General features: G+C 38.8%; 1 protein-coding gene across 3 annotated transcripts in view; it reads right to left on the reverse strand.

Moving 5' to 3' along the window:
• Positions 1-23,172, reverse strand: part of PLCB4 (phospholipase C, beta 4) — a 133,690-nt gene that overhangs the window by 62,088 nt on the left and 48,430 nt on the right. For all 3 annotated transcript variants that reach the window (XM_012639251.1, XM_012639249.1, XM_012639250.1), the window contains exons 7-15: positions 20,523-20,604; positions 19,517-19,617; positions 18,817-18,874; positions 11,672-11,780; positions 7,322-7,532; positions 6,219-6,312; positions 3,955-4,034; positions 3,320-3,404; positions 623-713 (exon numbers count right to left, since the gene is read on the reverse strand). In XM_012639251.1, coding sequence (XP_012494705.1) covers positions 623-713; positions 3,320-3,404; positions 3,955-4,034; positions 6,219-6,312; positions 7,322-7,532; positions 11,672-11,780; positions 18,817-18,874; positions 19,517-19,617; positions 20,523-20,604 — 911 coding nt within the window. The remainder of the gene's footprint in view (positions 1-622; positions 714-3,319; positions 3,405-3,954; positions 4,035-6,218; positions 6,313-7,321; positions 7,533-11,671; positions 11,781-18,816; positions 18,875-19,516; positions 19,618-20,522; positions 20,605-23,172) is intronic.

Raw genomic sequence — 23,172 nt, forward strand, 5'->3', positions numbered from 1 at the left:
TGGCATTATTGCTTTTGAAATAAAAATAAACTGTCATTAGCATAATTTTAAAATCTTCATTTAGAATACCTGGGGAAAAATACAGTGCAGTATTACTAATATTTGATACTATTAGTTCAAATACTCTGAAAGAAAATATTTTCAAAGAAAACATCCTGGGAAAATAAAGGGAAAATGTCTACATAAAATCATTTGTCTCTCAATCTATCACATATATACATATTCACATTTACCTGTTGTCTCTAGATATGTATGAATGACACAGGCAATTTGCAAAGGGAAACTTTTAAAGAGGATTTTAGAGTATATACAATTATAAAACGCATGTTCCTTATATTTTGATAAATTCTAAAATGCTTCTACTTTCTTCCCACCTTCCCTGGGGACCCCTCCAAATTTTGGCTTATGAATATATAAATATGCTTTTCCCATTGATGTAGAACCTAAATTTAAACGGAAACGTGCCAACATTGTTCTGAAAAGTACATGTCACATCACCACTACATCCCTTCCCCCCCAAAAAAAAATCAGTGGTGTTAAAATAAATTTCATTCTAGACTAGCTGAATTGTCCAAACACATTACGTATGTTTCTGTCATATATGTATGTGTATTTGACTTACTTTTTTCAACTTCAGGTTTCAGCCGTTTATTTTTGATGAGTATTTTTCTTTTGAGGTCATTGGGGGATGGCAAAGATCTGCCTGGTTCGAGCTAGAGATAAACAGAAAGAACTGAATTCATGAAGGGTTGTGCTTTGCTATTCTCATTCCCGATCCAGCATGGGAGGCCGGGTAGTTATACCACCTAACAGCCACCAGATGGCAGTCAGCACAGTTTTACGTTTTCATTCTCCAGCACACGAGCCCACGCAGCCAACTTTGCCTTAGACTAATGCAGCACAAGTTTGAAATCCACAGTCTCCAGAAAGGTGCAGAGCTGCTCCAACTGCCCCAGAGGAGCTGCGGGCTGGCCTGGGGTGGGGTCTGGGGAGGGGGTCCTGCTCCACTGCAGGCCTTGTACCTTTTAAGTATCTGGTAAAGTACAAGGGATCATTGTGACAGCTGGGGTCTAAATTGGCTTTCCCAAGAGAAGGGCTCCCCAGTGCCCCCCAAGTGCTGGGTAGGACAGTAAGCCTGTCTCTCAGTAAGCTGATCCAACCTCAATGCTTGGGATTGTGGTTTTGTGGGTTCGGTAAGGGAATCAAGAAGGGAGTGGTCCTAATTATGGGAATTTGTACTGGACTATGGCTTCATTTGCTTGGATTTATATCCACAAAGTAGGTGTCTCTGTACGTTACTACCCGTTCCACAGAACTGTCTTATAGCTAGTCATCCAGTCCCCACTCCCCCACCCATCCATCTACATACCCACCCATATACCCTTCCATGCATCCATTTATTTTCAAAAATCGTTATTTATACTACTTATTACATGCAAGGCCCTGTGCCTTCCTGTTTCTGTCTTGCCTCAAATGAAACCGTTTCCTGAAACGCTGCTCCCTTCTGGGAAGCAGCTGGTGTCATGGGCCCATTCCCCAGTGATCTCTCTTGCACCAGGACACCTCCAACAAATTACTCAACACTTCATTGGCCATCTTCTTTTTCAGTTATATGTTTATAGTTGTGTCCTGTTCCCAGTCCCAAAGACTGAAAGCTATTTAGCTGAAAGAGTAGGTCTGATTCCCATTTGTATTACCGATGCTTCCCATAACACCTTTCATGGATGTGCACATTGCTTCACTAAGAATATAGTGGTTTTTCCACAAAAGCAAGCATCTTAACAAAACCAGGAACATAAACGGAGGCCTAGGTAAAAATAAATAAATAAATGAATAAACCAATAAACCAAGGATGTTTCTTAGTTTGGGTTCCCTTAGAATCGGCCTCAGAGACACGGATTCATGCACCGGTAATTTATTTGGAAGGAAACTCCAACAGAGGAGTGAGAAAGTGAGAAAAAGAAGATAGGCGGCCCATCAAGGGTGTGTTATCAAGCAAGTTATCGCTGTGGGCAACAAGAGCTCGATCCTTCTGGAGCACCCTGGGAGGCAGAGAACAGGTGCTCAGAGTTATCCTACGTCAAGAGGGACAAGCATGGGCTGGGGGTGACAATTCTCTTACACTTCTGGCCTGTCTTTCACGTGTGGGCAGCGTAGGTTCCAGTCACCAGGGCTCACTCTCAGGCAAAGAGCTTGCGGGTGCTGGCAGCCAAGTCAGGTCAGTGTGCAGGGAAAAGGCAGCACCGCAAGGCTATGGGCAGAGCACCTACAGCAACTGCTTCATCGTGCCGAAGACAACCTCAGGTGCCAGGAGCAGAGGATGCAAATATCCTTGTCTCCCATATTGTTTTTTTCTGTTCCCATAGACACTTCTGAATAAGTCTTCCTACGTAGCACAAAGCACCTTCCTCACGTCTGTCGTTCTGGTGTTCTACTACCCCACGCTACCACGTTTGGGCCAACCAGTAGCTGCTTGTCAATAGTGGGGTAAAAATATTTAACTACCACAGAGGGTTTTCTACTTTGATTTCATTAGCTGTCTTGCTACTCGCAATGTCTTGTGACAGTGGATTGTAACCCCTTGGAGGTCATGGATCCTTATAAAAAAGTGATAAACTCTCTGGAATGATTATATACTAAAAAACTGCATGCAATTAGAATGAACTCATAGATTCCATAAAGCCTATCTAGGGACCACAGTTTCATTTCTTTGCTTTATGGAGAAATTAGCACATGTAAAATGAGTTCAAAAACGTATATATAACCTTGCCCAAGTATTTTGGAGTTGGGAACTTGAACTTCATGATCCTGTGACTTCAATCTAGGGTACTTTCCATGACAGCCTCCCATGGGTTCTGTACCCTAGATACACATTCATTTACCTCGAGGGCTTTTAAAAACACCATGCTCAGGCCTGACCCTGGATCAATTAAATCAATCTCTGAGTAGGGCCCTGGTATAGGTGTTTTCAACAGTTCCCAGATAATTCTAACATGTAACTGAAGTTGAGAACGACTGCTGAATCTATCTTGGCTTGAGTGCTTTATGAAATTTTAGGACTAATAACTGAAAAACTCTAAGACCCCACGATCTTCCAAATTAAACCGAACCCGATGTTTATTCCAGATTTTACAGAGGTTTCTTTTTATGCGTCTTTCTCTACATCCCTCCGAAGTATGATGAAAGCTTTCTGTACCAAAGAATTTAAATAAATATGAAGATCTTTAGCATTCATCCTCCAGTGCTACTTGACCCTTCAGAAATGAATTTCAAAACAAATCCATTCATGCTAGAAATATGGTTTGCTAAAAATACATACTGGATGTGATTCAAGTGCTTGTTTCAACAGGAGATCCCCAAATAGATCTTCGCAATATTTGGACATCTTGTACTGTTGATATTTGCTGGAGAGAAAGAAGTGGCATTTGTAAATTCAAACATCCATTAACCGTGCAAGAATAAGAAACACCCAACTCCTAAGCAATTAAAGACTCCCACTCTGCAAAACGCATGACCGTTCTCTTAAGGATAATGCGAGATGTACTTTTAAATACCACAATTTTAATTGGTATAATTTAAAAAGAAGTGGATTGTGCCCCAAAACGAAGAACTCGTAAGAAGAGGTAAAAAATGTCTTTCAAGTTACTAAAGTCTGATTTCAAATATATTGAAATCTTCCAACTCAATGGAAATTTAAGCAAGGTATCCCAATCTGTGATCTTTTGTTTAGAGTGAGCATTTCTGAAACACAATAAAATGGCTTGTTTTTCTTGGGGGAGGGGGTGGTTTTGTTGTTTTGCATAAGACTATGTGTCCTTACTGGAGGACTGTTTGGAACTTAGCACTTCACAAAACAAACTGTTCAGCTATTAAAAAAGATACAGAGCAAGAGCGGGGAATGAAGGTTAGGAAACAGCTCCACTTAGAGAGTTGGAGCAGAATGAATCCTTATACCTGCAGTGATTTTCAAAGGAGAGAATTACAGGATATTCTGATGTGACAAATGCAGTTTCCTTGATGGCTTGAATTACATCCTTTAAAAAGAAAGAGTGTTAATGAGAGAAAAAGAGCAAAAACTTGAAAGCACCTGAAACTATTCAGCAACTATTAATTAAGCCTTCAGAAAATCAATTTTGGCAATTCAGACCCTGGAGAACCCATTTACCTTGATACCTCTACAGATGGAGTCCCCTGTGGTTAGAGCCAGGGTGCAGTTAATGGTTAATGACTATTTTTTTTTCAATGCTATCTTTTAGTTCTTCAGAATTATGGTGCTATTAACTTACAAGAGATTTCATCTAAATGGCATGGCAGCTCCCTGGTTGATAATATGCCATGCCAGGGGTGCAGAGTTCACGTTTTTTCTGTAGGAGCAGGTAAGTTTTCGGCACAGGGATTTTCACTACAGGCCACTCTCCAATTCCTCCCACCTCATGGAGAAATGTGTTGATAGCGACCTAAGGACTGCTGGAAGCTTTTATGACTTTCCTGTGTTTGGGAATCAGTTTTGGGTTACTGGTGTGACATTTGCAATACCCCATGTTTCTTATCAGCCTGGTGAGATGGGCATCACGGGGGGGGGGGGGGTTCCCCTTCGTTGGGCAACATATGAGGTCAAACAGGAAAGTGTCCTGGATCCCTCTCGTTGTCACGTGGAGCTCAATCACTTGAAATGGCTTTTGAATGAGCTGCACACGTTTGCCCTTCTCCACTACCTCCATGGACCAGGGGAGGCCTTAACAGATGTTTGGGCCTAGTTTCTGTTCAGCTTTAGAAACAAATGCTTCAAACCAACACTCCTACAATCAGAGCCATCATATTTGGTAAAGGACCCCAAATTCCTACTGGTTTGTAAGCTAATCACAGGGTAAATCCCATCATTGGGTTAATCAGGAAAATATTTTATAATCGTTATGTAGGGAAATCTATTTGAAACGATAACGCCCCAACGTTAGATAATCTTGAAATTTTCCTAAGACATATTTATGGCTGAGGTGATCATTTAGTAATCTTGCTTAAAGTTTCTTCCCAGGTTAAAATGATTGTGATCTTGATTGTCTGCGTGAGTTAAAAAAAAAAATTAATCCTTGAGGGAAAATGTGGCTCTGCCCTCCTGCTTCTTAATTGCGACTGGCTGAGAGGGCATGGCCTTCTTTTCAGCTGTGTTCCCTTATTAGGCTCCTGACTTCTCTAAAAAAAAAACATACCCCTTCCTGTCAGGTTGGCTGGCTCTGCAAACCCATGGCTTCCCACTTGCATATACTCTTGGTACCCCTCAGGAAATATAACTTTGAATTCATTGCTGGCCAAAACTCACCAACATCTTGGCTAAGAGAAACTATATGTACAGGACCTAGGCATCTGTGCTTTTGAAAACACCCCTGGTGATTTTTCGCATGTAGGTAGAGTTGAGAACCATTGCTCCAGGTGTTGTAATATTTATCCTGAGACATATCAAACCGATAGGTTTTGGTACCTGACATTAGCTGACCATAGAATTACATATTTATGACTTATCTTTTGGTAGGATATCATTCATGGGTACATTGAGGAACATTCTAAGAAACCAGCCTTCAAATTATATACTGAGATCACCAAAAGGCCATTAGCAAGATGTCTATTTGTAAACTACTGATTCCTCTCTATGAGGCCTCAAGAGAAAATTTCTCACTGGGAATAACTTTGTTTTCTGGACCAACTACTTTGTTTTTTATGGATCCTGCAAATCATGTTTCCCTCCTTGCACTGAATTCTAGAAAGTTTGGAGCCCAATTTATGGTATGGATTGCAAGATCCTAGGATTTCTTAACAAGCATTCATAAAATCTAATCTCATCATCTTATTCCCTTATTCTTACAGGCTCTATTTATAATCATTTTATTTTCTATAGTCTATTTATCTTTTCATGCCATCTTGAAGTCCTTCGGGAATAATGAAAAGTAAGTAAGCAAATGGGTAGATAAGAAAGACTGTTTTTAAGGTAAGTAGAACTAGGTAAACTCTGCCAGAGAAGCCCTTTGAATGAAGAAAAAGTATCATGAAGGGGTCGTGAAATGGAGAAGACATTTGTCTTGACTTTCTCCTCAAAACTGGAGAAAAGGTATAGAAGGAACAATGCTTGAGAAAATGAATAATTAGTTTTCTTTTCTCGATTCCTTTATCTCTTGAATTTTCGCTTAGTTTGGGAAAGGCTGTGGCTATGTAGTTTTCAAAGTTACCTTAAAAAGGATATCTGTACACATTGCTTTTCCGTGAGTTATTATCGGTTCTTGGTCTTCACCTTTTCCATCCCAACAGTCAAGTTCAATGCATCTAGGGACACAGTGAAATTACGATATTGAACCTTTACTATAAAATAGTGTGTGTGCAAATTAAAACACATCAACATAAATTGTGTTCTTATAGAACAGAAAATTGAATGAGTTAAGTAATATGATTATTTCATGGCATATACAGGGTAAAAACACATTATATTCCTCATCAGGTTGGTATCATCAAAAAGGGATTGTCTGAATGGATTAAAAGAAACTTAAGAGATATAACAAGCAGCATGGTCTGGGTGGCGAAATACTAATTGTGACAAAGCTTCAATAAAGGATAATTTGTGTATAACTGGGGAAATCTGAATATGGGCTGGGTTTTAGATGACATTAAAAATTATTTTTTAGTTTTGATAGGTGGGATAATGTTACTTTGGCCATATTAAAAATGTTCTTAGTGTTTAAGTGATTCATACTCAAGTATTCAGAGGAAATATGTGAATGGAAACAAGGATGTAGTTAATTTCTTTTAACGTTATTTCCATACACAAAAAAGTGAATTTAAAAAATAAAGTATTGCTTAATCAATAACCAAGAAAAAAATTATAATGTGACTGCATTTCTAATTTGTCACTTTTATCATTTTTGTCATATTTTAAACCTCAAATATCTGCCAGTTTCTGTAAAAAGAAAATCATTTTCAATAATCTCTATTTTTTAGAGAACTACATTGTTATACTTTTACATTAAATAAGGCTAAATTTATAGGTGTCTATAACCAATAAAAACCTTAACATGCCTTCTTAAAATATGCATGTTTTCTTTTTTGCAATTTTTGGGGCATATTTTAAGTTTACAATAAAAAAGTCTTTTGATCCAAAGGATGACTCTAGACCTTTCTGGGAGAGAGATTGTCCTTCCTTTCTCAAGGTTAAATGACCATTATAATACATTAAAGAGAAGAACAAATGTCCTTTTCACTGATTGCTATTTCCTATTTTTCAGAGAGAAGTAAAAGGGCATCACAGACAAAGAACAAATTGCCATTTTGAGTTTCTGACCTGCAACCAGCCAGAAGAATCTGTCTGTACATTTCTACTGAAGACTTCCCACCAAACTGTCGGCCAGTGAGATAGGTGTTATGGGAAGAACTGATGAAGTAGTGAGCCAGAGGGTGGTCCATTTCTTGGTAAAGTTCTAAGCGATCTAGGAAGACTGGGGCATTTTCATCTGACATCAGATATCTGCAAAACCCATCACTTGACATGAGGCCTAGGGGAAAAAGAATATCTTAGTAGCACTTGTAACTCTGAAGATGCACATCTCATGTTTTATTCGTGGAAGCTGGGGCAGCTTAAACAGTAAGAGTAAAAACAACTTCACGGTCTCTTTCCCAAGAACCTTTGTGTTTCAGAACTTGAATAAAATAAGAGTTGTGCATCATAAGTAACATGATGCATTCCACAAATAGGTGGCATTCTGCTTTCATATCTGTGATGGCAGAAGTATTAACACATAGTACCCCAAGTTCAGAAACGCAGCACCAGGAACTATGGTCACTAGGGGCTGAGGGGACCTTTATCTAATTCTGCTTCTGCCACTCACTCCTTTTGCCCCTGGGTCTCAGCTTCCTCTTCTGTCAAGTGGGGAAAAATACTGGTCCTACCTGCTTTCCGGGATCATCGTGAATGGCAAATGAGAATATATACGAGAGGTGCCCTTTGAAAAATAGAAAATGTAGTAATTGGAAGGCATGGTTCTCACTGGATTGGAGAAGGGATTTTTCTTGGCGATGATAGCCCCTCTGAACTTAAAAAATTCAGTTTTCAATTTTATCAATAAGTCAGCATATGGGGCTGTTGAGAAGAGTGTATAGTGGTCATTGAAGCATGGCCCCCAAAGCTGCTGTTCATTTCGATCATACCTTTCTGACATGGGGCAAGGCCCACATGGTCACTGCAGGAGAGGCTGTCAATAAGTATGCATCTTCTACCACCCTACTGGCCATCGACAGCCTGAGCTTTTTGCTTTTTTATTTAAGCATCTGCATTTCAAACTTACAGAAAAGTACAGATGTTAGTATAATAAATAGCCATGGACCTATACCACAGCTTTGTCAGATCTTAACATTTTATTTGTTTTACGTATTTTAAAGGAACACGTCATTACCAACACCACTGCAGCACCCTGCATACCCTATCTCAATTCCACTCCGTTCCATCATCTTTCTACTGCCATACAGATAACCACTACCCTAGTTTTGGTGTTTAACACCAAAATGGTTTTGCAACTTTACTCCATGTACATTTATCCAAATGATAGGTAGATTGGAATATTTTTGAATTTATATCAAAGCTAGGCTACCGTGTGCATTTGCAATTTGTTATTTTTTACTGTGTATTTTCCTGGGACTTATCCAGTTGATATATATGTAGCTCTTCTTCATTTGTTTTTCACTGAAGGTGTAGAAGTCCATATAGGAATGTACCATAATTTATTATCCATTATTCCATTGATGGATATGTAGGTCATTTCTAATTATAACCAAAAGTACTAAAAGTAGAAATTTGTCTACCTCTCTCCTTGGGCACACTGATTCATTCTAAGAGCAAGTACTTTTTGAGGCACCAGGATAGATGCAGCGACAGAAGAAACAAGCCCTCCCTTCATGAAAACTCATATATTACAGGTGAGAGAAACAAATAAATGAACAAATAAATATAAGTATAATATCATGAAAGTGCTTCAAGGACAAAGAAAGCAAGAAGGAAGGTGACGGAGAATGACAGGACACTGTGTTAGGTATGTGGACGGTGAAAGCCCTTCTCAGGAGGTCACACACATGTATGAGGAGCAAATCACACACAAGCCACATGCACACCTGGGAAACCCCACTCCAGGTGGAGGGATGAGCAGGTGTAGAGAACTTGATGAGAAAGTGTGTGTGCCAAGTTCATCCAATGACAGCAAGATGGAACAAGTGACCAAGGAAACAAGTAGCTGGAAAAGAGTTTGGAGATGGAGCCAAAGGCTATATCAGTTGGGCTTCAGTCCTCACTAAGTACTTTGGATTTTATTCTAATTGTGTTGGGAAGGCTTCAGAGGGTTTTGAAAAGAGGACTCCCATGATTAGATTTGTTTTGAAAAGGTTTACTCTGGCCACTGTGTGGAGCATAAATTGTAGGGCATTGAGTAAAGAGGGTAGGACTAGTTAGAAGTCAACTGGCATTGCCCGGGGAGGGATGACGTAGGATAATCTGGTAGGGGTGGAAATGATGAGAAGTGATTTATTCAGGATTTATTTTGAGACTGGATCTTACAGATTCTGCTAGTGAATCAGATGTGATGTGAAAGAATGAAACAAGTCCAATATGATTCCAAGGGTTTTAACTTGAAAAGCTGGGTGAATAATGATACCATTTTATAGGTTGGGGAAGGAACAGTCTGGGGGTGGGGAGACCCCAAACACGTTGTACATATACATTGGAAATGTCCATCCAACATCCAAACGGAGAGTTCTACTATGGCTCTGTAGTTTAAGTAGGAGGTTCGGACTGGAGAGTTTAATTTACGCATATAGAAAGAACTTAAAGCCACTGGTCTGCATGAGCTACCTAATGAGAGAGTACAGATGGGGCAGAGGTCTGAGGACCGAGTTCTGTGCCACTCTGACATTCAGAGTTAGGGAAACGTACAAGAGATTCTCTAGGATACATACCTAGAAGTAGAAGTGCTGGGCTGTAAGAGAGGCTTATTTTCCACTTCATGAGCTATCGCCAAACATTCACCAAGGTGGTAGAAACAATTTACGATCCCACCAGAAGTTTTTAGGAATGTCTTTTGCACCGCATTCTCACTTACACTCGATAATGACAGACTTTAAAATTTCTGTCATTTGTGAAATGGTAAAGCTATGCCTTTTAGATGTGTCAGTAGTAACTTCATAGACTTTTAGGACTTGGAAGGAATTTAGGAATAACTAAGGACACATCTCTACCATAACATTTATCACACTGCCAAGGAATAGCTGAGTCACTTGCTTTTCTCCTTGAACAGACCACAGCTGCCTTCAAGGCAGGGGGCATTTCTTAACTCAGTTTTGAATTCCTAGCATCTAGCACAGTGCTTAGCACCTAGTCAGCCTTCTATAAACTATAAGAAGTAAAGGAGAGAAAGGGAAATATTAGGTGAAGGACTGCATGGGCCCCACCTTTTTACAACAAGCAGGGAAACTGAGGCCCAGGAGGCTAGTTCCTAGCTCAAAGTCACACAGTGAGAGGGTAGCAACAAGAATCATATCACCTCCTGCTACTGCAAAGTGCTAACTTTTCTACCAAGATGCTCCTCCCTATGCTTTAGTCACATGTAATATGGAATAAATTACAATAATGAAGCAGTCTCACTGAAAACAGGTATCTTCAGCCACAGCAGAAAGTGTAACTGTATGACTATGACCAAAGGGAAAACTCTGTTGGTCTCGGAAAAATATCAGGGGTGAAGTCAGGGGGTATTACGAGCCAGGCATAACTACAATAGGTTCTACATTGGTCCAGAAAAGGTATAAACCCTTAAGCCACATTCGCAGGCATTAGATACAAAGAAAAGAGAATCTATTCTAAAAAGGAGGAAACTGAGGCCATGAGATTCATTGACACACGGGACCGACTGAACTTGAACTTGGATCTTCTTTCCTTCTCCACTGAGACATAAGGCCAGAGGCTCTAGCTCAGGTACCCCCTTCCCTCCCTGTACAGTTATGTTAGCATCATTCCTCCCATTCTCTGCAGGTGTTTCCCACTGCTATGGAACCGACCTTAGAATTCCTCCCCATGCCTTTCCTTTGACAGATATTGGAAGGAAAAACATTGTCTCCCAAAGTTTCTTTAAAAGGGACAAAGGTCCAGAAACATCAGCAATTTGCTAAAGTGATTCCTGACTATATAATTTCATATCAATTGTATTTATCGTTCATACCAGAGGTCAAATGAGGGGTGAGAGGGCACATCAAATGATGCAATAAATTTATTTGGCTTGGCAAAACGAAAGGGAGAAAAAGAAGGTGTAAATTATTTTTATAACAGAAATTCTTTTCAAAGGTTGCAAATAGAGACTATATTTGGCATTTTTTATATTTTATGCAATATGACGTGAAAGTACATGGGCAAAATAGCACCATAATATATTTAATAGCACAATTAATTAACAGTATACTTCAGGCAGCATGGACTAATTTTGATGTGAGATGAAATTTATACTAATTCAAGAATGGGGAAAAAAAAATCAGTCATACATTCTTGGCTCTAGGGAACTCGAAAGCATTCAAAGATACCTTTACCTAAAAATCCAAGGGCTTTAAAAGTTGCATATTTTCTTGTTTGAAGGGAAAAAAATTGTTTTTCTGTTTTGATTACCTTTTTTCTTCAAATCTTCATCAGGTTCATACATTTCAATGATCTGCATTGACCTTTTAGCATCATAGAATGGGAATAAAATTTCATTCAGTCGAGGATCTCGTTGATGCTATGATAAGAAAATAACTCCATTTAGGTTGACATTTCTTGCCCTTGAGGCATTATATATTATTAATTTTATAATGTTTCCAACAAAATATATCTAGACTATGTTTATAATTACAAAGATAGAACTTCACTGCCTTTCTGTCTTTCTCCCTAAAATGTAATTCAAAAAGTCCCAATATGAGAGTACTTTGTTGGTTCCTCTCACTGAATTAGAGAGAGAAAATACATTTTCTTTTGCCCTTCGAAAGTTAAAAGATACATAATAGTGTGCATGTCAACTGTATTGTCTTCTAGTTCCCACACCACAGGTAAGACATTTGGCATAATGTCTACAAAAAGTGAGGTCAAAATATTTTTAAGAAAAACAAAAACCAACCCCCCCCACAAAAATAGTTCAAAGAGATAAATAGATAATATGCTAGTTTAAGTGCCCCCCAAAACCTCAAAAACAACAAAAAACCCTAATGTTAGATAAGCAAACATCATTCAATTTTCAATATATCTTTCTACATCAATAAAAGATTTCTTGGGCACTCAGCAAACTTCATTTTCTTGAGTGAATATTTTCAAAATTAACCAATTTTAATGATTAAAATTAATCGGCACAAGGATATCTATGAGCTATAAACAATATAAAATTCTCTGGGCAGAGAGTATATGAATGATTAAGATATTTAGGAGGTTGGTGACATCATCCTTTTCAAATGGACACATAAGGTGCTCCTGGTATGACACGAGGCACCAGGAACAATGCTGTTCCTACAGTGATGTCATCCTGATTTTACAGCAATGATGAGAAGTCCGATTTGCTAACTGACTTAGCTACAATCACGTGTGTGTGTGCGTGTGTGTGTGTGCATGCATGTGTCTCCGTGTATCTGGAGGCAGTGGGTCCATTAAACTTCCCTATTGTTTGCTATGGATTAGAGGACTGCACTGGGTCCCTGGTCATCCCTCAAATAAATAAATAAATAAACAAACAAACAAATAAATAAAGCAAACTTCAATGGAATAACGACAGATAAGCAGATGTGAGCAAAATCTGGTCAATAAATAGGACCTCGGCAATAACTCTTTACCCAAATATATGCACAGACTTTGAAAAACATTATTGGAAAAGTATTTAAGAAATAATTGTTAAAAGTTCATATGGATTTTCTTTCCCCATTTGTTTTGGAATGATCGTTTGAAAAGTGAGCTACGTCACGAATGAATGCCTTTGGCCAACGGAACACTTGATGTAATTTCCTAAAGCAGAGGTGGCCCAGCCTTTTCTGGTTGTCCTTTCTCCCCCACTGAGTTAAAAGCATTAACTCATAGGGAATCAATATCTTTTTGCCAATTTATCCCAATGAAGCATGCTTCTGTTGTAATCTAAGAAATTATGGCTCACAACAGCTCACATCCATGCATATGCTAGAACAGAAACTGTTATATTAATAACAGGCCTTGAGACCATCAAGAACAAAAGCTATGGGATATGCAGAGAAAGAGAAATTGTGAGGTGGACCATGGAATGCCAGGCAAGTGAAGGCATGCTACACCTTGTTTAGGAAATCGATGCCATCATGCAACAGAGCCGGCGATTCAAAGAAATGACGAGCTCCATCCCTCTGGTGAGAATGCGTTGTTTTAAAAACAAACAAATTAAAAAAAAAAAACCAAACCCTCTTTCTTGGCACATCCCTTCTCACATCTCCATAAATAATATCACGTGGAAAAAGATGAATATGGGATGAAAAAGGCCCTTTTTAGACCCCAGCAGTATTATATTCAAAGTTGGCCACTGTATGTCTCTTCCTTATTAAGTCTTTTGATTTAATGATACGTTCATTGTTGAGTATTCTGAACTGATGGATAATGAGGCAAATCCATATGAATTAAAAGGAGAAAGAAAGAAGGGATTTGGCTATAGGGGAGAGGAGAGATAAAGTTAGGGAAAGGAGAGGGAATTCAGACATGTTGGTGTGTATCTTTATATACATCTGTGTGTGTATTCTAACACGGTGCTACTTGCAGTGTGTGGTCTGTGGATGGCAGCACTGGCATCACCAACAGGGAGCTTGTTAGAAATGTAGATTCTCAGGGCCCAGATCTACTCAATCTGATCCCTGGGGTGAAACCCGTGGATCTATGTTTTCATAAGCTTTCCAGGTAATTCAACGTGCTCAACTTTAAGAAATCACTGCTCTAGGCTGGGCACAGTGGCTTACGCCTATAGTCCTAGCTCTTTGGGAGGCCAGGGCAGGAGGACTGCTTGAAGCCAGGAGTTCAAGACCAGCCTGAGCAACATAGCAAGACCCTGTCTCTACAAAAATAAAAATAAAACAATTAGCCAGGTGTGATGGTGCATGCCTGTATTCCTAGTTACTCAGGAGGCTGAGGCAGGAGGATCACCGCTTGAGCCTAGGAGGTAGAGGTTGCAGTGAGATATGATGACATCGTCACTGCACTAGCCCAGGCAACAGAGCAAGACGATGTCTTAAAAAAATAAAAAAAGGAATCACTGCTCTAACATGTAAAGGTATGCATTTTAACATATTTGCATATAGGTTTAAAAAAACGTACCTAACTCCTACAAGAAGAGAAGAATGCTAAATGTTTAAGATGTCCTGTAATTAGAAGCAATAGCCAGGAAAACTGTGTTCTAAGAAGGATGTATCATAAATCCCTATTCTGAAAATTACATTTGCAGCAAATAAGCATTAAGCACAATGTGAAACTACATTTGTCTTTGTATCTGCTCTACCAGATAATATAATTTTTTGCTGTCCCTAAAATTCTCATGTTTCAAAAAGGTAGCAGAGCACAATGTGGATAATTGAAAGACAAGGGAAAAAATGGTAAGGTTTGCATTAGAGTCACAAAGCTATACATGAAAAAACAATGAGGAGAAAGATCATTTCCAGGTAATCTCAGAGTGAGAAGGTTGCAGAGATGTTCCACACAGACACAGGCACAGTGAGGCAAAGGCTTCACAGCTCTGAGGGACCATCAGTTTTCAATCTGGATTTGGGGAAACAATGTACCAGGATATTCACCTCACAGTATCCAGTGCTTTGTAAAATGAGATTCTAGGTAGCTTCCAGAAATAGCTCACAGAACTATGTCCAAGTAAATAAGGATGTGATAGACAGGACTCCATTATTACATCCTTGTTCATACTGAGAGGAGGCATCAACTGGCTTTAAACCAAGTAGTGGGAGAAATGGGATGTTATTAAAAATAATATAAATAATATTCAAAAAAAGATATAAAAAAGGAGAAAGAAATAATTGGCAAGGGTAAGATTACTGATAAGACTAAGTACCTCCTTTTCTCTCTTTGCTTGTGCACTAAAGAATAAAGATTTTGGAAAGAGATCGAGGGCTCCTTTTTATATTCTTTCAACTGCAAAAATAAAAAATGAAAAAGTCAGGTTTAGCCCTAATGTGATCATATGATATGTGTGAGGCAGGGGGAAGATTACCAGCAGCAAGAAAATAAAGCTAATTATTAATTATCGTGGCCAGCTAAGACTCTTTTCCTCTCTTCCTCATTTTGCTCTCTCTCTCCTGCCCTCCATGCATCTCCCAATTCTGCAGGAACTCATTTGTTAGCACCTTTGCAAGAAGTCAAAGAGGGAAAGAAGGTAAAACTACAATCAACTTAGCTTCTCCTTAGGAATAGGGAAGGGGAAGTGAAATTGACTGAAGCCCGGAGACTTTAGTCCTGCCACATCCGAGCAACTGAGTTGGAAGTAGTGTCTAACCCTGTGGCGGCTCACTTTGAGCGCCTGTATTATCCCTCCTAGATTCTAGTCTGCAATTTTCATAATATAGGCAAAGAAAGTTTCGCGCAGTCCATTGGATGGGACCAAGAGACGCTATAGCTGTGGCAAAATTTTAGATCTGAGTGGTAGATTTCCATGACTAAATTCTTTATGGAGAATAACGGAATGCATATGCTGCTCCCATATCCTTCCCACTCACACTCAACATTTCAAGGAGGAATCCAGTAATCCTCTAGGACAAGGCTTTGCAAACTTGAACGTGCAAACAATCACCTGGAGATCTTGTTAAATGCAGATTCTGATTCAGCAGATGTGGTGGGACCCAGGATTCTGCATTTCTAACAGGCTCCCAAGGGATGCCCATGCTGCTGGTCCGTGGATCACACTTTGGGGGCAGGGAACAAGAAGATACTGAGAAGCAGATGAGGCAGGTCCAACAAGCTACTACCGAAAAGCTAGTCCGTGTGGATGGCATAGGTAGGGAGAAGGTAGTACCAACCCCTACGTGGTGGCCAAGGGGTAAATAGACAATAGCCTCTGCTTTCCTTTTAGCCCCTTGAAGATACACATTAGTAAACGGAACAAAAAATTTCATAGAAGGAGTAAAGGTACAAACTGAGCCAGCGTGACTTCTGGTAATATAAATGGGATTTATTTTTTTCCTGTTATCTATTCTAATTGGTAAATGCTGGTATATATGTGTCTATTGATTTTTGCTTTGCTGATTGTTTCTCTGGTTACCTTGCTAACCTTTCTTATTAATTCAAAGAGTTTTTCAGTTGATCATTTTTAATATCAGGGTAGACAATCGACATCTGCAAATGAGACTAGGGCTTTGTCCTTTCCGGCCTTCGCAGGGCTTGTTTATTTTTCCTTGTCTTATTGCATGATCCAGGGCTCCCAGTGCAATGCTGACTACTGGCTTGTTGAGACTACGTGGCTAAGACGTTCTGAAAATGTTTAGGTCTAATCTTTTGGAGTCATAGACCCTTACATTCCAATGTCTGTTCCTTTCTTGAGTGAGCTCTCTGTCTCCTTTTGTTGTGAGTTTTAAAGTTGCTCTAAGGGATGTTTTTGTTTTTGGAGAGATAAAAAGGGCAAGAGTACGACTCAAAAAAAGGGGTGCAAGGGGCTGGCGGGATGTTCTCTAGGTTTGGCAAAGCTTCTTCAAGGAGACATTCAAATTTTTTTCTAGTCCTTTCAGTTGAGTTTACTAGGATAGAAAAGGAAGAAATTCAGGGCAGACACTTTGATTAAAAATAAAGGGTGTACCCTTCCCTACACTGTCTGATAGTCTCTGTGACCTAAAGAAATCCAGAACCACACTGATTCCATCAGTACTTTCTTACTGTTAATGAGAAGCCAAATAGAAGGAAACATAAAAAACAAATGAATATTATTGTCCACAGTAATAGTGATGGATAAAAGCTTGCCAAATAATACATATTTTAAGAAAGAATTTGGATGGCAGAGCAAGAAAGTATGGGTAATCATTTTTTTTCTAAATTAAATGTCATGTCTTATAAGAATTACAACAGTGATTACTGTATGGGCCAATAAAAACAATCCGTAAAAGGAAATGCGTTAGATAAGAGCCTGTGAATGCTGCACCTATCCTCAAGACGCCAGAATTGTTGCTTCATTTGAACAGTGAAATGCAGCATGAAGGTCTCTGTAATGTTTAAGAGAGGCTGGTGCTGGCTTCATCCCAAAGCGCACAAGAGGCCTTATTTTAGGAAGTGGCAAGTTGATGATGTGGTAGATTTTCTCCTTTCCACTAAACGGTCTTCCCTCCTTAGTAGAGAGCAGGATTCCTGCCCATCTCACCAAACTTAAGATGATCAATGACCCAAAGTGCATGAAGAAGCTGAGGGAAATAAAACAAAACAAACAAACAAAAAACCCACAAAAGGCAGAAGAGGGGGAGGCGTTATAGAAACATAGCAAGGCAATTTAACTTCTGAGCAACTGTGGTATAAGAATGTGGATAATATCTGGGTAAAGATTATGAACACAGTATTCGCATGACTAAAAACTAGTGGAGTGGAAAAACTCGAAATGTTTTCAAGTGAAATAAATATTGCGTTGTACTGAAGGGTCTGTTTAAAAGTAGAGGCATCTGTTGGATCTATGAGGCACCTTCTCTTCCTTATCAGTGCAGTTAGACTTCAGTTAACAGCGTTTCGAGAGGGCAACCTTTATAAATTGGAAGCCACCGAATCCTCACAAGGAAAGGAAAGAGAAGACCTTTGGCAAAGATGTGATTTGTTTCTACAAGTGGCAAATGACAGGCTGCCTTCTTGTCTTTTCTCAAGGCAATGCCATTTGCCTGGCATGATGCTGTCTTTTCTAATGTTTTCTCTTTATATGGTATAGTGATTAACTTAAATTATTTTGAAACAAAAATATATTATTCATTCCTCACTTAAACTCTTACTATCATGTTAGAAAAAAAGCGAATTTTCGTTTTTGGATTAATAAGAGTCTCGATGGGTTTCACACTAAAGAGAAAACACTTTTTTGGTATGTGTAAAGGAAAAAGAAGTTCATTTTAGTTGTAATAAAAGTTACAACCTTTACTTGTTCTGAAATATTTTTCTCTTGTGCTTAAGCAAATTCTCTCAACCAATTTTGGTTGTTAAGTGAATCGTATTCTAAAATTAGCTCCAAGCTTGTCATAAAAATAGAAAGTAAAAATTTAACCTGCAATCCAATTTAGCCTAATACTATATTTTCACCCAGGAACTCAAGTGTTTTGCTTATTGTCAAAATATTCTATTTGAACCTACATATTTTTCTTACATGCAATCCATTAAAAGACAAAAATAAAGATTTCCATTCCATGCAAAGGTATGAGATAAAGTTAGCAATGGAGAATCCAACTACAGTGTGGTCAACTCAATCCATTCTCTTTCTATTTAAAGAGATCAATAGAAAAAAAAAAGTACCTTAAATATCATCTTGCAAAAACATAGACACATTTAATTAAATGAATATATTATAACATTCACACATACACACAGAACCAGAGCTACATATCACAGCCAGAAACCAACAAAAAGCGGTGTGCAAAGCCAACGTGTAGGAAGCACATGAACACACAAGGCAGCAGCTGATTTTTGCACCTGGTAAAGCCATAATGGAAAGATCAGCAGGTCAGAAGCAAAGCAAATAAGGGCGTATGATGCGGGCATGCAATGAGGACATCGGAGGAAGCAGGCCACTGCACACAGACTTTATGGAGTTAATGTATGAAAAAGCTTACTTCATTTAGAAAGCTCACTAATTGGTCTACCGTTAAATAATCAGTTTTGTCTCCATTGCTGAAAAGAAATTTATTAGAAAAAGTAAGTTTTTGTATATGATGCTACAGTAGGTACGATTTACATGTTGACATTTGTTGATGATAATTCTAAACTTATTTTCTAACCCTGAAGTAGTGGTGAATTCTTAAAATGGCCAGAGACTGTTCATTAGGGGGAGGGGGGTGGGGAAAAACCAACAACAGCAACAAAGGAAAGAAAACACTCCCACTAGGTCACAGAAAATGTCTGCAATTCTTTAGCATTATCAAAAGACATTATTTCAAAAACAACATGTAAGTCATCCATTTGAAATAATTGGAATGAGTGGACTTTTCCAACAACATACTAACATTCCAAATTGGATCTAGTTAGTTCACATAATGGGTTAATACCTAAAGGAGCAGGTTAAAATTGTAGGTAGTTAGTAAAGCCAATGCAAGGGGGGAAAAAAGTTCCAGGTGCTGCAATTAATTTATGTAAAAGTTTCTCAAAAACTCAGCGTGAACTTTTACACTGATGAACTAAGGGGTGAAAATGTAACCCTGACTAGATATTCCTAGACACTACCAACATGCTATATTAAAATATAAAAAAAAGGTTTAAAAATCTAAAAGGACAATGATAGTACTTATAGGATGCTTTCTCATAAAAAGAACTTACATTTTTTTAAACAAATCTTCTATATCTGTCCGAGGACAAATCTTCTGTGTCAGTTCATAGAACTTTTCATAAGTAAATGCTGCAGGCTCAATTTCATCATTCTGTGAACAATAAAATGTGTGTCATGAATTGTAGAACCTTTTTTTTCTCTTTGGAGGGTGAGAAGCTCAGGCACGACCACCTGGAATCCCAGGGCCTCCATCTCAGATTCTTGCTCACAGAAGCCAGAACTTGTGTGTGCAAACACCCTAGCTACAGCTGGGCTTGCTCTGAGAAACACCCCAAAGAACACATATAGAGAAACATTCCCTTCATTTCTCCTTGAGAGAGAAAAGTTACCTGCCTACAGGATGCTGAATAAATCAAGCCCAGTATTTAATTATACTTATTCTGTGCATTTTTGCAAGACCACATAAAGGGGCTTAGGATAACCAGAGCAGGTTTTCCTCTCATACTGAAATTTATATTTCAAATGGGACTTGCTAAAGCAGTAACAGGCTTAAATCTTTCTTGCAGTCAATAAATTAATTTCAATTATTTGAAATCTGAAGGGCCATGAATACAAATAGCTTGTGTGGGGAGAGATGCTCCATAAACTATCGTACAGCCATCGTGGAGAACTGAATTTATTTGTTAATTATTCATGCTGACTTGGTGTCTGGGTGAGGCAGCGCGGATGAGTTTCTCTCAAGTAGGAGCTGTGTAAAAGAGCAGTCTGCCTTTCATTTCCTTTTCTTAATAAAACTGACAAAACCATTTTGAAGGAAACCATTTGAATTTTAAAACATTTAGGTTAAAATGCCCAGAAAACAAAAGGAAGAAAGGAAGGAAGGGAAGGAGGGAAGGAAGGAGGGAGGACGAAGAGAAAATGAACTATACTGTATGTCATAAAATCTAATTCTGAATCTAAGTGAGATCAGTTTCATGTAAATCATCCAGCTTATTACATATGAGAACATAAATAAACAAGATGGTTTTAGAACCACATTATCAAGTTAATGAATACCTTTCCACTGGGAAGACCCAACTCCTTTAACGCTTGAAAGATCACCTTTTCTGTTTTCCCCGATGCAAAAGTTCTAGTAATACTAGGGTGGAAAAGAAAGATATTCAAGTTATTGTTCATTCTGTTTTCTCTCATGAAAAATCCAAGCCATACTAGGGATGGCAGGACTGGGGGAAAAGGAAAAGGAGAATAAAATTACTTCTCATTTTTAGGTGTTTTTGTTCCACCCAAACCAGCTATTCCATGTCTCTCTGGCTCCGGGAGCTGGTTAGGCTAGTGAAGCCACTTGACCCTAAGGCCAACAGTCCCCCTAGGTGCTTATGAGGACCAGGGGCACTGTGAAGGATACACACTGTTGGACAAAAACAGTGATAGCTTTTGATCCTACCAAATTACCTTCTTAGGAAAAAGGAATGTGGTGGATGAAGCAGCAGCCCTGGGACAAAACCTAATGTTGACAATATCTGGGTTCGGGGAAAAGTAGGGGCCTCTCAGCCCATGCCTCTGAACTCCTCTGTCCTTCTTCCCACACTTAATGACGGTATACACATGATATCAGACATATTTTGTTTTTGTTTTCAAGCTAAGCACCCTTGACCCACTCTGAAATGTCAGCTGCCTCAAGGATCAGGGACTTTATTGTGAAAGCTATAGAGGAGCATAGAGGAGCTGGGGAACAACAATCCAATGTTTCAGCGGCATCTTGGCACTATCCCAATACATGGTGTTTCTGAATAGCCTTTTAACTAGCACAGTGAGCGCCGGGATAATCAAATGGATAGCACCTTAATGAGCATATTTCCTGGTGGTGATAAAAGTAGGAAAGAGAGATTCCCTGTTACAAATGCATTGGTGACACTCAGAATGAAAACTATCGAGGAGAGGACTTGGTACCCTGGAACCCCACACTTAGCTCTGAGCTGTGCCTTAGCCACCAAAGGGAGCCTTCATTCACTCCCTGATTGGAAGCCAAGGCAATTCATTATCAAATAAATGGGACCTGATTAAAGTTAAAAGCTTCTGCACAGCTAAGGAAATAACTGACAGAGCAAGTAGACAATCTCGTACAGAATGGGAGAAAATATTCGCAAGCTTTACATCCGATACAGGGCTAATAACAAGAATCTACAAAGAACTCAAACAAATCAGCAAGAAAAAAACAAACAACCCCATTAAAAAGTGGTCAAAAGATATGAAAGCTTTTCAAAAGAAGATAGACAAATAGCCGATAAACATGAAAAAAAGCTCGTTACTAATTATCAGGGAAATGCAAATTAAAACAACAATGAGATATCACCTTACCCCAGTTAGAATGGCTTTTATTAAAAAGTCCAAAAATAATAGATGCTGGCATGGATGCAGAGAGAAAGGAACACTTACATACTGTTGGTGAGACTGCAAATTAGTACAACCTCTGTGGAAAACAGTATGGAGATTCCCCAAAGAACTAAAAGTAGACCTACCATTTGATCCAGTAATCCCCCTACTAGGTATTTACTCAAAGGAAAAGAAGTCATTTTATCAAAAAAACACCTGCACTCAAATGTTTATTGCAGCATGATTCACAATCGAAAAGACGTGGAATCAACCCAAGTGCCCATCAATTCATAAGTGGATTAACAAAATGCAGTATATGTATACTATGGAATACTACTAAGCCATAAAAAGGATGAATTAATGCCTTTTGCAACAATGTGGATGGAACTGGAGACCATTCTCCTAAGTGAAACATCTAAAGAATGGAAGAACAAACACCGCATGTATTCGTTATTAAATTGGAACTAACTGATGAGCACACATGTGCACGAAGGGAAGTAAAATTCAGTGGAAATCAAGCAGGGGGGAGGGGGGAGAAGAGGTGGGCAAAAACCTACCTAATAGGTATAATGAACACTATCTGGGTGATGGGGACACTTGTAGTTGTGACTTGACCATTACAAAAGTGATCCATGTAACTAAAAACATTTGTACTCCTGTAATATTTTGAAATAAAGAACAAAAACAAAAAAAAATGCATTCTAAATTCAAAGTCTAGCCTTGACTTGAAGAGAGAGCTTACTTTTGTCTGTGAAGCTCGGCTTTGGAATGCCTTCCTTGTGAGCACGAGAGGATTTTTAACAGCGTCTCATGCCCAACCTTTTCATACTTCCCGCCTTTCACGAGAAGTGGAAGGCAGGCCCTAAATGTCAGCACTGACAGCCAGTTAATCTTGATGAGTGGAAGAAGCACCACTTCAGCGGCAGAGTATGACATCCCCAAATAGACTGAGAAGTAGTAGCTTTAGGTAAATGAATTATTATGTGTTCGTTCAAAGCTTTACTGTTTCATAACAGATCCAAGAATACTTCAAGAAGTACATTTTTAAGAGTTCTTGAGACAGTTGTATTCAAATATAAGGAGGCCTCTGAATTCTCTTTAACAAATCTACAGGCATGGCAGAGAGTATATGTGTGACATCAATAAACTGGCTAAAAGATTCCTTGTGGAGAGGATGCAATGTCTATATTCTCTCATTTCTCAAGAGTTTATGCAATTTTTATACATTGAATTGGGGTGAGATGCAATTTATCTGACCTTTTTAATGGGGGAAAGTAGCTATTCAGGATGTCTTTTTTTCGAAAAAAGTACATGTTAATGTAAGAACTATAGA

This window comes from Propithecus coquereli, unplaced genomic scaffold (assembly GCF_000956105.1).
Source record: "Propithecus coquereli isolate 6110/MARCELLA unplaced genomic scaffold, Pcoq_1.0 Scaffold139, whole genome shotgun sequence".
Classification (NCBI taxonomy): domain Eukaryota; kingdom Metazoa; phylum Chordata; class Mammalia; order Primates; family Indriidae; genus Propithecus; species Propithecus coquereli.